The 14,424-nt window shown below is 47.5% G+C and overlaps 1 protein-coding gene across 1 annotated transcript in view; it reads left to right on the plus strand.

Annotated features, from left to right (window-relative positions):
• The window catches only part of PIGU (phosphatidylinositol glycan anchor biosynthesis class U), a 169,452-nt gene that overhangs the window by 67,957 nt on the left and 87,071 nt on the right, over positions 1-14,424 (plus strand). The window contains exon 7 of the mRNA XM_086932287.1: positions 10,003-10,100. Coding sequence (XP_086788413.1) covers positions 10,003-10,100 — 98 coding nt within the window. The remainder of the gene's footprint in view (positions 1-10,002; positions 10,101-14,424) is intronic.

Here is a 14,424-nt window from a genome sequence, read left to right on the forward strand (position 1 = left end):
TCCACCCCCAGCACCTCTCGCATCGTATCATTAATTTTTACCCAATATTCCTGTATCTCTGCACAATGCCACAAAGTATGCATGAAGGTTCCAAGCTCCCGCACCCCCTCCGGCACTCCCCAAATTCCCCACATCCCATGCGTACCAGCCGGGGCCCGTGACATATGACCGGTGAAGGATCTTTAATTGTACTAGCCCAAGTCTCATTTGAATAGCCACTACCTTTGTAGAGGAGACCGCCTCCCTCCAGTCCTCATCATCTAGTACCAATCCATCGGCACCCCATTGTGTCCTAATGGTTGCCAGCGGATCCACCATATTATTGATATGTTTTTTATATATTAGTGAAATGGTCTTTTCCGGGAGATGACCGTCTAACACTCGATCTTCCAGGGGGAGGCGTCTGGGAGCGTAGTGCCTCTGGGAATGTGCATAAGTTAGGCATGCCTAACTTGGAGGTAGCGGTAATGCTCACTCTCCTGGAGATGGTATTTTTCCTGGAGGGAACTAAACGTGAGAACTGTGTCCTTTCCCCAAATATCCTTGATCTGGGTGATCCCAATGAGATCCCATTTGTCAAACCCCTTTGACCTCCACAGGCTGCCCAGCCTCTCCGAGTTCCACAATGGGGTGGCAAGTGTGAGCTTCCCTTCCCACTTAAGATGTCGATGAGCTGCCTGCCACATCTGCACTGCATGAGCCGACGGCCCAGCCAGGGTACATCGTCCGGATCTGGCATATAATGCCCTCGTGAAGGCGCCCCCCGGGCACCTGCCAGTGGTCCATCGCATACCCGGGGTCTCCGGGAGACCCGTATATGGTGTGGTTCACCGCAGCTAACTGGGAGGCCCAGTAGTATTTCCGCAGATCTGGCAAGCCGATCCCACCATCGTACTAGGGGAGAGTAAGCTTAGAGAAGGCGATGCAGGGCTTGCCCTCCCAAAGAAGCTGCCTTTGAAGGGCCTCAATTTCCTGAAAGTAGTATGACGGCACCGGGTCCATTGCCTTCTGAAGCGCTTACAGGAATCGGGGAAGGGCCATCATCTTGAAGAGCACTGCCCTACCTAAAAGGGAGAGCGGTAGCGTCTTCCACCTCATCACATCCCCTTTAAATAAGATCAGCGGGGGGCCCAAGGTTTTGGTGTATCGTAACTTCGGTCTAACGCCACATAAATGCCGAGATATCGAAATCCTACTGGTTCAATTTGTATCGGGCAGGAACGCGGGACTACCGGAGGTTCTCCTCTAAGGACAAAGAGCACTGATTTCGACCAATTAATTGCGAAACTAGAGTATCTCCCGAATATAGAAAGCACGTCAAGAAAACAGATCAGGGATTATCTGGGAGTGGTGAGGTAAAGCAGGATATTGTCAGCGTATAGCGAGATCTTGTCCTCCCATTCCAGCGTCCAACACAGCCCTCTGATCGACCGGTCCCACCGGACCCATGCCGCTAGCGGCTCAAGGGCCAGGGCAAAAAGAAGCGGGGACAAGGGACACCCCTGTCTCGTGCCTCTGCCCAGAAGGAAGTCGGCGGATTTTCGATTGTTCACCACAACCCTGGCGAGGGGATCTGCAAACAAAAACTGACCCAGTTAATGAACTCTGGGCCAAAGCCCATCTTCGTAAAAACTGCGAATAAGTAGGGCCACTCAACCCTGTCAAAGGCCATGGTGGCATCCAAGGACACCACTACCGCCGTCTCCTGTATCGTCGGGGCCCTGCCCAATATCCCGTGTAGCCTCCGTAGGTTAAGGGCCGTATTTCGACACAGCATGAAGCCAGATTGATCCGGGTGGACCAGGGTGGGAATAGCTTTAGCTAGCCTCGTCGCCAGGAGCTTCGCCAGAACTTTAGGCTCAGCATTTAGCAGCGAAGAAATGGGGCAAGCCAATTTGCACTCAGTTTATACAGCTCTATAGGGATGCCGTTCGGGCCTGTGGCCTTCCCGGAGTGTACTCCCCTGATGTCCTGCGCCACTTCATCATTTGTGAGCGGGGAATCTTAAGTATTTCGGATAATCTTCCGATAGCGTGGGCATACGAATGTCATGTATCATGGCCTCGTTTTCTTATTCTGTGTATACCCCTGCGGATGTATACACTTCACCATAGTATTCTGAGAACTCGTTCGCTATAATTTGCGGAGCAGTGATCCTCTCAGAATCACCTTTCTGCAACTTCGGTACTAGCCTCGACGCCCACTCTCCCTTCTACAGCCACGCTATCAGTTTACCTGCTTTGTCACCGTGTTCATATATCCTGCTCTGAGTATCCGCGTGCTGTGATTTGGCCCTATCTCTAGCTAGGCCCCTATATTCAGCCTGAATGAGTTTTAACCGGTGTGTACCCTCAGGGGTCGCTTCCTTGGATACCTCAATCTCCATCCTGGTCACCTCCGCCTCCACCCGGTATACTTCGGCCTGACCTTTCCTCTTTTTTCCTGCGACTAATGCTAAAACCTCCCCTCGAATGACAATCTTATATGCCTCCCACAGGGTCAGTGCTGAGTCTACAGAGTCCGCATTCTCTTGGAAGTATCTTTCCATACTCATAACAATTTCCTTCTTGGCAGCGGGGTCCCTTAAATGGCATGCGTTTATGGGGGCTATTCTACCTACTTCAAATTGGCCAATTTCCAACCGGTGAATGATCAGATATTCCCCTACCCAAGTGCCACACCTCTCGGACCGTCGCCGCCTGAGCCACCGGTATCAGTACATAATCAGTTCTGGATAGGGTGTGGTGAGCAGCGGACGCGTGTGTGTAATGCACCCCGCTTGGGTTTCTCAACCTCCAACCATCGATAAGCCCTGTTGTTTCTAAGAAGTCGGGAAGCCACCTCTGGGACGGCCTCAGAATTCAGGCTGGGTGTCTATCCACCTCACCATCCAGCACCGCATTAAAGTCCCCGCCCATCACCAGTAGACCCACGGGCAAAGTCAGGAAGATTGCACCCAGGTCTTGGAAAGTGTCAGATTGCAGGCCTGGTGGAAGATAAACAGACATAAAAGTAACAGTTCTCCCTTCCCACTCCCCCGATGTGCTGAAATACCTGCCTCGATGATCAGCCCATGTGGCCTGTATGGCCAGGGGAAAGGAGTTTTTCACTAAGATACCTGTCCCCCTAGACCCTGTAGTGAATCCAGCATGCACCACCAACTTCTATCCCCCCTTGTGTAAGGCCATGCAACGATTCCCAACTAAATGTGTCTCCTGCAGTAGCACTACATCTGGGGAATGTCGCTTAATCACTGGTTCACTATTCCCCTCTTAATTTTGTCCCTGAGAACATTCACATTCCAACTGAGCACATTTATCCCTGATCCTCGTCTAACAGTAGACATTATAGTGGTAAGGAACTAGTCCAATCATAGCAATGTCACCAGATGCAAAAAGAAAATGAAAACAAATTGCAAATATAAATGCACGCAAAAAAATACCAATATCCAAAAATCCCATCTCTCTCAACCCCCTCCCCCCTACTGCACCCCTGCATATGGCTGTCGCCCATCCTCAACTAGCAGTGTGCCCGCGCCCAAATTCTAAGTAGTAAAAGGAAGGAGGACCCAAATCCCCGCCACAACCCCCACCCCCCGTCCTCCCCAAACACATCCTTGAATCTGGGACAATCCACAGTACTTTTCAGTTAAGCGAGTCTAGTCAAGAAATCGGCTGTGGAGCCACCCCAGCCCCTGACATTACAATACTGCACATTAGATTCCACTGCCTTATTTATACTTATTCCTGTTGTTCATCTTCTCCACCTCGGTCCCCGTCCTTCGGCTCGCTCGAATGCCTGCTGTCCAACCAGTCCGACGCCACCTCAGGGTTATCCCAGAACCAGGCCTTCCCGTTGAGTTCAACCCGCAGGCGGGCCAGGAACATCATAACGTATTTCAGTCCCCTGTCCCTGAGTTTCTTCTTCACCGGCAAGCAACTCTGTTGTTGTTTCTGCACAACTTGAGTAAAGTCCGGAAAAAAGGAGAGCGTCGCATTTTCATACCTCAGGGGGGTCCCCGCTCGTGCCGCCTGCAAGATCGCATCTCTGTCTCGAAAATTCAGGACCCTCGCAATCATCAGGCGAGGGGGGGCCCCGGGCCTGGGACTTCCCCCCGGCAATCTGTGCGCGCGCTCGACTGTGAAAAGGTTACTCAGTCCCTTGGGCTTGAGGTGGTTCAGGACAATGTCTTCGACAAACAGATCCGGGGCTTGGCCCTCTGATTTCTCGGGCACCCCAAGAATGCGAATGTTGTTCCGCCTAGCCCTCCCCTCATATTCATCAAGCTTGTGATCCGTCAGGGCTCTTGAGGTCTTCAGGTCTCTTACCTCTCGTTGCAGCAATGCCACGTCATCGATCAGACTGGCAGTCTTGAGTTAAAGTGATTTGGCTTTCTCATTCGCCTTCGTTAGATACGCCCGCATCAAGTTTACCTCAATTGTGACCGTGTCTAATTTGTTATCTAAAGCTTCCATTTTCTGGCCCAGAGATGCCTGGACCCTATTTATGGCTCCCATGACATCTGTCAGAGTTGGTTCACTGGGAGGGCATGTTGTGTCTCCCCCCACCGACTGAGCCCTCTTCATTTCTTTGGGGGAGCCTTTAGGCATGGTATATCAGTCCAACTTATTGGTTTGAATGTTTCTAGATCCCTTGAAGGATCTGGGCAAGGATTTTTCAGCTTCCGGCTTGGCCGCCATCTGAACGCCGTAACTTTGTCTCTGCCCGTCACTGGTCAGAAGATTGCACCCAAGGGCCAGGGTCATAGGGCTCCCCTCTTGTCTTCCGGTCACTCCGAGTCCAGCCGCCGTGTCGCCTTACCCCCAGGAGTCTCTGCAAGTCAATATCCAGGTCCCCCAGTCAACCAGCAAGTGGGGCGGTCTTCACGACCACCGGTCATCCAAGCACACAATGGACAAATCGCCAAACACTAGCGCCCACACTTCCGCCCGTAAAGCAAGTAGTTTGAGTCACCTGTCCAGCTGCGGGGCGCAGAAACTGTAAATGCGGCAGGGCCACTCTGTTCCGGACGTTCCTCCACCCCCATAGCAGCTCGACCCCCAACTCGACCCCCACAGCCAGTACTTAGGGCTAAAGGGTCCGCTGGGGGCTTCACATGCGTCGTGGTGCCAAGCGAACTCTCACAGCACCCTGTACTATTATTAGCAGGAGAGTTTCACCGCGATAGGGTAGAGCACGCCCGGTCAGGACACCTCCGGGGCCTCTCCTCTCCACTCTCCATAGAACTCCCCTCTTGAACAAGGCGTTTTCACGGCCACCGCCGCTCGTCGCGCAGTTAGGATGATGGGCACCCCCCCAGGCCACCGGCTCACATCGTAGGTTCTTCCGCATACGAGGGCAGTGCAGGACAGTTATATGAGCCTCAAGGGGACCAGCACCACCAATCCACCGCCCACCGGGGCCTCAGTGTTTAGTTTGTATCCTCCATCAGCGCCACATTCAATATCCGCCGGCTTCGGGCCTCCGCCCCGCAGAGCAACGCCTCGTACTCATGCAGGGCGGCTCCTTTCTCCAGCTCCACGGGGCAGTCCAGGCTAATCACACGGTGCCAAGGACTCTTCGCAGCCGCAACGCCCCCAATGTGCACTCCGCCGGGCTCGCTACAGTCTCAGATGGGCGTCAGATAAGTTACAGGGCCGGACCGGTAACTTCCGGTTTACAGACCCGATGTGTGTGCATTCGGCGACGGGCTCTCCACTCACTCAAGTCCCCGGCTACAGATGCAGGTAGGCCACCGATTGTCGGACGGCATATCTCCGGGACCGAGCACCCCAGGCGGCCCGGAGACACAGCTGAGGACGTCACTTCTTCTGCGCGTTCAGGGAGTGGGGTTATGCTGCAGGATTGCTGCCAGGATATTGAAGCTGTAAAAGGAGGTCGGCGGAGCCGAGCCCTCACGTGGCCATCTTGGTCTCGCGCGTGGCTCCTCCACGAAGACAAGATTTCAAATCAAGTAGCCGCTTCTTTATTTAAAATCTTGTCAACACATTAATAGTTTCTTGCCACTTATTTACAAACTGGCTAGTACCGTTTACCCACTTTATAAACAGTAACAATTACTTAAAAGTCAGCATGCTTGAGGTGATTCTGTGTTATAGATAGAAGTATTTTATCTTGAGAGAATGCTTCGGCTTTGCATGCTGGCGCTGTGCTAAATCGCTGCAGGAATTCTGTAATTGAGTCGCCTAATTGATTGAGTACTCTTTCCCTGCATGATGCCTGTCCTTGAGGAAAATCAGGGGATACACACAATTACAGGTTTTTCCGTGTTCCCTATTGTTCATCAATAGATTAACTTAGGCCGCTCTTTTCAAGAGACTGTGTCCTGTAATTTAAGCAGGAAATTGACTAGTATTCCAAGCTTGTACTTTGTTTACTTTATGTTATATTAATCGCTAAATTACACAACAAGGCAATAGGAGGTTGCAATTAGCATTAGTCACAATTGCTACTTTTACTTTTATATAATGCCTACACTTGATAAAAAAGTCCAAAATATAGACAGTTTTATCTTCCTTAAATGAGATATCTGACTGAAAAAGGAACATTGTATTCATATTCATATTTGTGTGTAACCTGTCTACATTTTGATTATTGTTTTGCATGGATGACATATGGTTATGTACCTAAGGCTAAAATAAGATGACTGGACAGTTTGGAGCGTGTGTTTTTAGGATCACCTCACCACTGATCTTTTTCTGAGAGTACGAAGAAAGGATTTGGATCATCAATAACAATAACAAATGTCGATAGAGCGCTGCACATCACACTTCAGTTTCTTAGCAGTGTAAAAAACTAGATTACCCAATTTAAGATACTTAATTAACCGATCTACGGAAGGATGAAAAGTTTAATTTGTCTTCGCAAGATTTGAATTCACAATATCCAGATCGATATCCAACACTTTTTTTTAGTGATGAGTGTTTAGCTCTCTGCCACATAAAGAACACTAATTTCAGTGTTCAGTTCACCTTGAAGTTTCATGTGCTCTGGGTTCCATCACTGAAGTTCGCAGAAACCTCTGAATCTCTCAGGATTGAAAATCTTATTTTCAACACTAGATTACTTTGAACATAATGATAATTATTTTGGGGTCCAGGGAGTTTGCAAATCTTCAAGGATTGTAATATACTGTATCAGAAAAGTGACACTATCTTCTTGTGAGTTAGAAACATAATTTTCCTAGTTCCGTGGTACACAATGTATCTTATAACCCAAACTTAAAAACAAACTATATATATATACATAGTAATTTTCATAAAAGAAATATTTTGCAAAATATATCAGTAGAAAGAGTTCGCAGTCAAGATGGTGTTGTGCAGATATAAGGTCTTACTACATTCAAGCATGGAGTGTGAGGACAGGAAATATACAGTGTAGAAACTTAATTCTCGTTGGTATTATGCACATATTCTCCTATGCATTACAAAATGTATATTTACTCATTTGATCAAAAAGAAAATACCAATGTTTTATTATCAAGTATGAACGTTGCTTTACTGTGGTTTGTAGCTTCCAGTAGCTTTGAATATGGTTGCTATTCTTCATAGATCAACCAACAAGGTACCTACTTTACTTTCCCTGCTCCGTTTCTGGTTTTGTGTTAGGGGAGGGACGCAGCATATAGATTGGCTGCAGCCTGTTTCTGCTCATGTGCAGCAGTAGAAACATTCCTGCTGCCACACATCTCTTTGCAGCTTTTCATGTTAAAAAAAAAACAATTATCAGCTTTGCAGTTTGCAAAGCACTGAAGTTTAAACATACAGCGCAGTAAGCCCTCTGACAACTTTGCACACCCCTACCTAATAAATAATTCAGACTTTACAATTATTATTCCTCCCTTTCTATGCACACGTTTATTAAAAAACACAGTTAAAAACTGAGTTATGCTTTTGACAAAAGTGCAAAACCAAAGAAACCCACACGTTATGGCCATTCTCAACTGGGCCTGGAGTTTTCCCCCATCTGTTTAGAGGCCATCCAAGCTTTTTCTGAGATATTCCTCTTTGGCCATTCTAGCTCTGGCAGTCTTCCCTGTAGTGGTAATACTTCCAGCATTCACATCTCCCCCTTAATGGACTGCAAACTGTCAGCAGAGGATTTGATCACAGATTAATCAAGGATAGGTACTAGTAAGTTTAGTTGGCCCTGTGAGTGAGTGTGAGCCTGCCAACACAGCCTTAGCTCACTGTGCGCGAGGAAAAGTTTACTGAAAATCGTTAGTGAAATACTGCACTATGCCCTTTGGTTGCCTACAGCAAAATCAAGGGAAGAAGGTTTAAGATTTTAAGTTAAAGGTGTATAATTAAAAAATCCCCCTAAGGTGGTTCGGGCTCGCTCGCAACACTGCTTTACTGTGTCGCGAAATGATGCATGTCTCGAAAGTGTGTCACCAACATGAAAAGTTTGGAAAGCTGTGATGTAGGCACTAAAGAAGCCAACTGTATTTTCACAATCCAAACACAAAATGTAACTCTTTCTAGCTAATCACTAACCTGAGGCCTCTGCAGGCTAGATGTTAAAAGAGCATTAAGCTAATACTTACACTAGCGATTCTTAACTCTAGTCTGCAGACCCCTGTGGGTCCGTGGGATCTGCTCAGGGGTCCACAACTGTTTAGAACATGTAATCATTTGTGTAGCCTAGTAAAGCGTATATAGACAGAATTTCTTTTAATTTGAACCTAAAAATTAAGTTGCTGCTGTTGGCTTGAATCATGAAAGCAACTGAAGTACAAAAAGCAGAATCTATTATGTGCAACATGTGGCCTCGAAAAAAGCACTGGTTCGTGTCAACAAAAAGAGAGCATGCATTAAAGCGAAACCCCCCAGAGATATTCTGGAGTCTAGTATTACCAGTCCCCAACCTTTCCATTCAAATTAAAAAAAACATTTTTTTGTTTAGTTCTTTATTTGTGAATTCAAGAAAATATTTCATATTTGTATATTTGATGTCTAGTGTTGTGTATTGCTTTGAGGTTCGCATCATATAAATTGCTTATGCGGGGGTTCCCTGCTTCCAGTGGTTATTCAGTGGGGGTCACCAGATTCCATTGGGGGTCCTCAGGAGTCAAAATGCTGACATGGACAGAACTGGGGAGCTAAGGGCATCAATCCGTTATTTGTGAACTAAGACTATATTGATAGAGTAACTTCCTACTAACCAGTCCATCACAAGATATCTAGGTTCATATATCTTATTGTGCTACCAAGAAGCAAACAGATGTATGCATGCAAAGCCTAAAGCCCATTAAACCCCGGGTAAAGCAGCCATGGCAGCCATGTTAAAAAAAAAGTATCTCTGACTGAGATTTGTAAATCGGCTACCTACAGCTACCCTGCTTCTCTGTCATGGCTATCTGTACTGTATTAATGAACAGCCATCTTTCCTCTCTGAATACAAGGAGATTGGTTGGGTTGAGAGCCCCGTTATGAACTGGAGATAGACAGTGTGATGCTGTGCCTTAACGGAAAACCTAGCACAACCTGCAGCCTTAAAGGCACAGTGCAGTTTTTTCCCTGTATTTTCAGCCTGAAGGCTTAGTATGCCCACACGGACATTGTGTTTCCTTTTTCCTGTTTTTAAGACCAGAGGGGTTAACAAGGTTACTTTATAAGTTACTTCATGTTTATCTTATCCTAGAAATAGCCTAAATTAAAGAAAATTACTGTGAGCTAGATAGGGGTAGGTTAAAGTTAGTTTAAACATATTTTTTTTCTCAAATGAGACTTTTTGTACTTGTAGAAAGTGTGTAGATTATCAGTGTTCAAGAAATGAACAAATATTCTAGTTTTACAGTTGAGAAACGTGTTCTTCCTGCTTAGTATGTAAGCAGCAACCCCCTGTTTCTTTATGTTATCTGTTTATCTGGGCACTTTGAGTAATAATTACCCAATTCATACTTTATAACCAAATGTTTAAGGTGGGTACCATTTATGTCCTTTAAATTAACAAAATATGTTGGGTTCTACTTTTTTATAGGCAGTGCCATTCTTAGTGCTGTATTCCTGGCTTTAGCTACATACCAGTCGTTGTATCCGCTCACCTTGTTTGCTCCAGCATTGTTGTATCTGCTACAGGTAAGGATCATTTTAAAAGATATGTCTAATTTTACATGAAACAACAGCAGTTCGGACATTAAGATTTATGTTGTGAATCTGTTCCCTAAATACTTGTTGAACTGTTTTTTAGCTTCTGACTGAGGGTGTTGTCTTTTTAGAAAACTGACAGTTCATGCAGTTATTCTACCTGCTAATAGCCAGTATTTTACATTGCAATTAAGACTATAATTCCCCCTGGAAAAAACAAGTAATGCCAAATATTGATGCGTAAAGGGTGAATCTGTTTTTGCATAATCATCAGAGAGAAAATCTGTGTAATTCTGGAGAGACTAAACTGACACTTTAAGACTGTTCACAGTGGAAACAGACGGAGGAAACTTGTGCAAGCTAACAGTGACAGTAAACAAATGACGGTTTTGAAGTAAACTTATTTCATCTTTATTCTAACATATTGTTGCTGCAGGCGAAAATCTGTATATCCTCTTGGGTGTCTGCGAAGATATAGATATATATATCACCGAATACCTGTAGTTCAGTCAAGTGCTTATGTAGGAAGATCAATTTTTGTTTCACTAATAACCTTGGTGTCTTTTGACAAAACTGCACAAAACTTTCCATAAAAAGATGGAATCTGCCTTGGCTCCTTCACGAAACGTTTCACGCTGATCTGTCAAGTGTTGCCCATGAAAAACTAGCATTTACAATGCAATGGTTTCGCCTTTGGAAAAGTTAGAGCTATTGGCATTGTAAATGACAAAATTTGTATTTATGTGTTGGTTTTGAAAACAGATAAATAAATGGCATTGTCATTTACATTGCCATTAGCTTTTGTACTGACTAACAGACTCACGTGTCCACCCCTTGAATTAACAACTTATATTTCCCTATACTAATATACCACTAACCCTTTTTTGGGCTCCAGAGTAGCATGCTACTTGCTGAAAAAGCGCTACAACACCGGGTCAGGAGTAGTAAGCGCTACATGAATGCAATTAAAATTATATTTACCATACATGGCCAATTTATACTGTTGCTAAGTACACCTGTCCTGAATGATGGCTTGTCTATTCAGCATCACTGCTTACTTATCCTTCGGGGTGGACAGTGGAGCAGTTTTAATGATATCAGTGCTGTCTGGAGAGTTCTGAGAATCCTTGATTTCCAAAGGTTCCTAATATGAACAGTCAAATACACATATATCTTCTCTATCTAGAAGTTGCAACTACTATACTAGCGACCTAGCTTGTAAAGCAGGTGTAACCAAGGTTATAACTGTGGACCTAGAATTGAGACTGAAAGATATCACACCTGAGGGATAGCTTTTGGTGTTTTAGGCCTGAACTTTTAAAAATGCTGTCACACAAAGAGACATGCATGATAGCTCCTTCGTGTCTATGAACTATGTTACCTGTAGAATAACACTTGTGTAAATGGTCTAAACATATTACCTGTTTACACCTTGATGAAAGACTATGCTTTCTGAAGTCTGCTTGTGTAATTCTTTTTGTAATCAGGATAGCTTTGCCCTGATGGTTGGACTCCAACCTAACTGAGCCTCTCGGGCTCTCCAGGAACTGCAGCCAACGTTGGAGCCTCTCAGGGCTCGAGAGCAAGGTGGGGGGCAAGCGGAGTCCCTCTCGGGGGACTCAGCGTCACTGGAGGTAGGCGGAGCCCCTCTCGGGAGACTCGGAATCACTTGAGGCCTCACGGGCCTCTCAGCACAACGATACTCGCTCTGGAGGGGAGGGGCGGGCACCGGCAATGTGCCCCGACACCCCTCCTCTCCCTCAACACACTCACCGGTTCTGGCGGTGCTCGGCAGCGGTTCTGCCTCTCGGGCGGCGGTAGCACTTTGCAGGGCTCTCTCACCACATGAGAGCCCCGCCTTCACCATGCGCCCGGCCGCTCTTCACCCGGTCCCCCATCTCGGGACCGGGACTCAATCAGGAGCCTTCGTGGCTCCTCGGACAGTAGTTTCTCTCTCTCGCCGCGATGGGGCGGGACTTCCGGTTGGGGCCACGCTGGGATTGGCCGGCTGCCCAACCGCTTCCGGGTCGTCGCAGGCAGCGCGGCGGCCCGGCGGGGACTTGAACAAACTCCTGGGCTGCGGCGGTGAATTAGAGGCACACGAGGGGTGGGCTCCCTCCCTAATTTAAATATGCCACGAGGAAGGCACTCGCTCGGATGCGATCTGGCGGCAAATGCCGGGTGGGCTCCGGCTATGAACAAAACAGCGCTCCCAGGCGCTAGGTCAGCAATACGGCACTCCCAGCGCTAGGGCAGATGGAAAGTGCTATAAGTGAAAATGTAGCGCTCCCAGCGCTGGGATTGGCCGGCTGCCCAACCGCTTCCGGGTCGTCGCAGGCAGCGCGGCGGCCCGGCGGGGACTTGAACAAACTCCTGGGCTGCGGCGGTGAATTAGAGGCACACGAGGGGTGGGCTCCCTCCCTAATTTAAATATGCCGCGAGGAAGGCACTCGCTCGGATGCGATCTGGCGGCAAATGCCGGGTGGGCTCCGGCTATGAACAAAACAGCGCTCCCAGGCGCTAGGTCAGCAATACGGCACTCCCAGCGCTAGGGCAGATGGAAAGTGCTATAAGTGAAAATGTAGCGCTCCCAGCGCTGGGATTGGCCGGCTGCCCAACCGCTTCCGGGTCGTCGCAGGCAGCGCGGCGGCCCGGCGGGGACTTGAACAAACTCCTGGGCTGCGGCGGTGAATTAGAGGCACACGAGGGGTGGGCTCCCTCCCTAATTTAAATATGCCGCGAGGAAGGCACTCGCTCGGATGCGATCTGGCGGCAAATGCCGGGTGGGCTCCGGCTATGAACAAAACAGCGCTCCCAGGCGCTAGGTCAGCAATACGGCACTCCCAGCGCAAGGGCAGATGGAAAGCTCTATAAGTGAAAATGGAGCGCTCCTAGCGCTTACAAGCAGGATAAAGCGCCCCCAAGCGCTAGGACAGAACGGCGCACGGACAGTGGGAGGGGGGGGGGCGGGAACGGACAGCGGGAGGGGGGGCGGAAATGGCGCACGGGCAGCGTGAGGGGAGGGGGGGAAGGCGCACGGACAGCGGGAGGGAGGGGGCGGAAACGGCACACGGTCAGCGGGGGGGGCGGGAACGGGGACTCACCTGGACTTCTTCCGGCGGCCGTGGTCGGCATAATGACGAAAACAAACACCTAAAAAAAAAAAAAGAAACTCCACCCACCGCCCGATGACGATGCAAAAAGGGTGGAGAGGGAAAAAATCTCGGGAACGCCCACGAATCTGGTCCGGCCTTGACGGACAGATCCAGCTTCCAATGGCTAGCCTCCATTTATGGAGCTAGCCAATGGAAGAAGGGGCGGATTCAAGTCCCCCATACTGCAAAACAAAAGATTTCTCCTGGGGGCGGAGCTAGGAGCTCCGTGCCCCAGGCGAAACCTAAAAAGGTGGCGGCCCAAATGTGTAATTTCATATGTTATATTCCATAGGAATCTTTGCTGTCCATTACAGAAAAAATGGCTGAATGGAATGACACCAAATTTGACAAAAGTTAGAATTTTACTCAGAAAGTATGCTTTTTTTGATTTGGAATAAATAATGTTCAACTGATTAGGCAATCATTATTAGTTGGCTAGAACATGAATATTATGTTGCTGCAGCCATTACAGGACTCAGAGACATGTTCTCTGAACCCTGAAAATAAATAAAAAAATATATATATGCGTTTAGGATGTACACACATTGACACTCAGTGGCATGTGGGTGCAAGGGGCCAAGGGGCCATTACAGTACTCTGGGCCACCTCCCTCCTATCCCCCCTATTGAACTGCATTCAAGTGAAAGCCTGTTTTTGAGGGTCACAAAAAGTAAAACATGTGAAGGATGATAACAGATCTTAGTCACAATGCAACTCATTTGTTGCTGGTGGGATACTCCTTTTAGGAACCCTGTATGTATGACAACAGTGTGGCACACCTGAAGCCGTTTTGATTGAATCAAAGCTGTAGAACTTGACGCATTTCCTTTAGAAATAAACAGAATGAAGAAGTTATGGCGTATCATTCTCATCCATGTCAGTATAGCATTCTAACAAGCAGACTGAAACATGTACTTTCAACATCAGTAAAACTCTATCAGTTAACTGCCTTATGATAAATCAGAGAATGCAGAACAATGCTAACATGCAGTCTGCTCAAGCAAAAGCCACAAAACATGCACTATTCCTTTAAGAGCCTCACTCTTACTCCCGTGTTCCATCATCCCCAAGAGGCAATAGTTAGGTTAGTTATTCTTTGCCGCTCCTTACAACCAGATCCTGAAGGTTTGAGCTCTGCTTTTTTGTCGCTTTCACTTCAA

Source organism: Lissotriton vulgaris, chromosome 7 (genome assembly GCF_964263255.1).
Source record: "Lissotriton vulgaris chromosome 7, aLisVul1.2, whole genome shotgun sequence".
In the NCBI taxonomy this organism is placed as follows: domain Eukaryota; kingdom Metazoa; phylum Chordata; class Amphibia; order Caudata; family Salamandridae; genus Lissotriton; species Lissotriton vulgaris.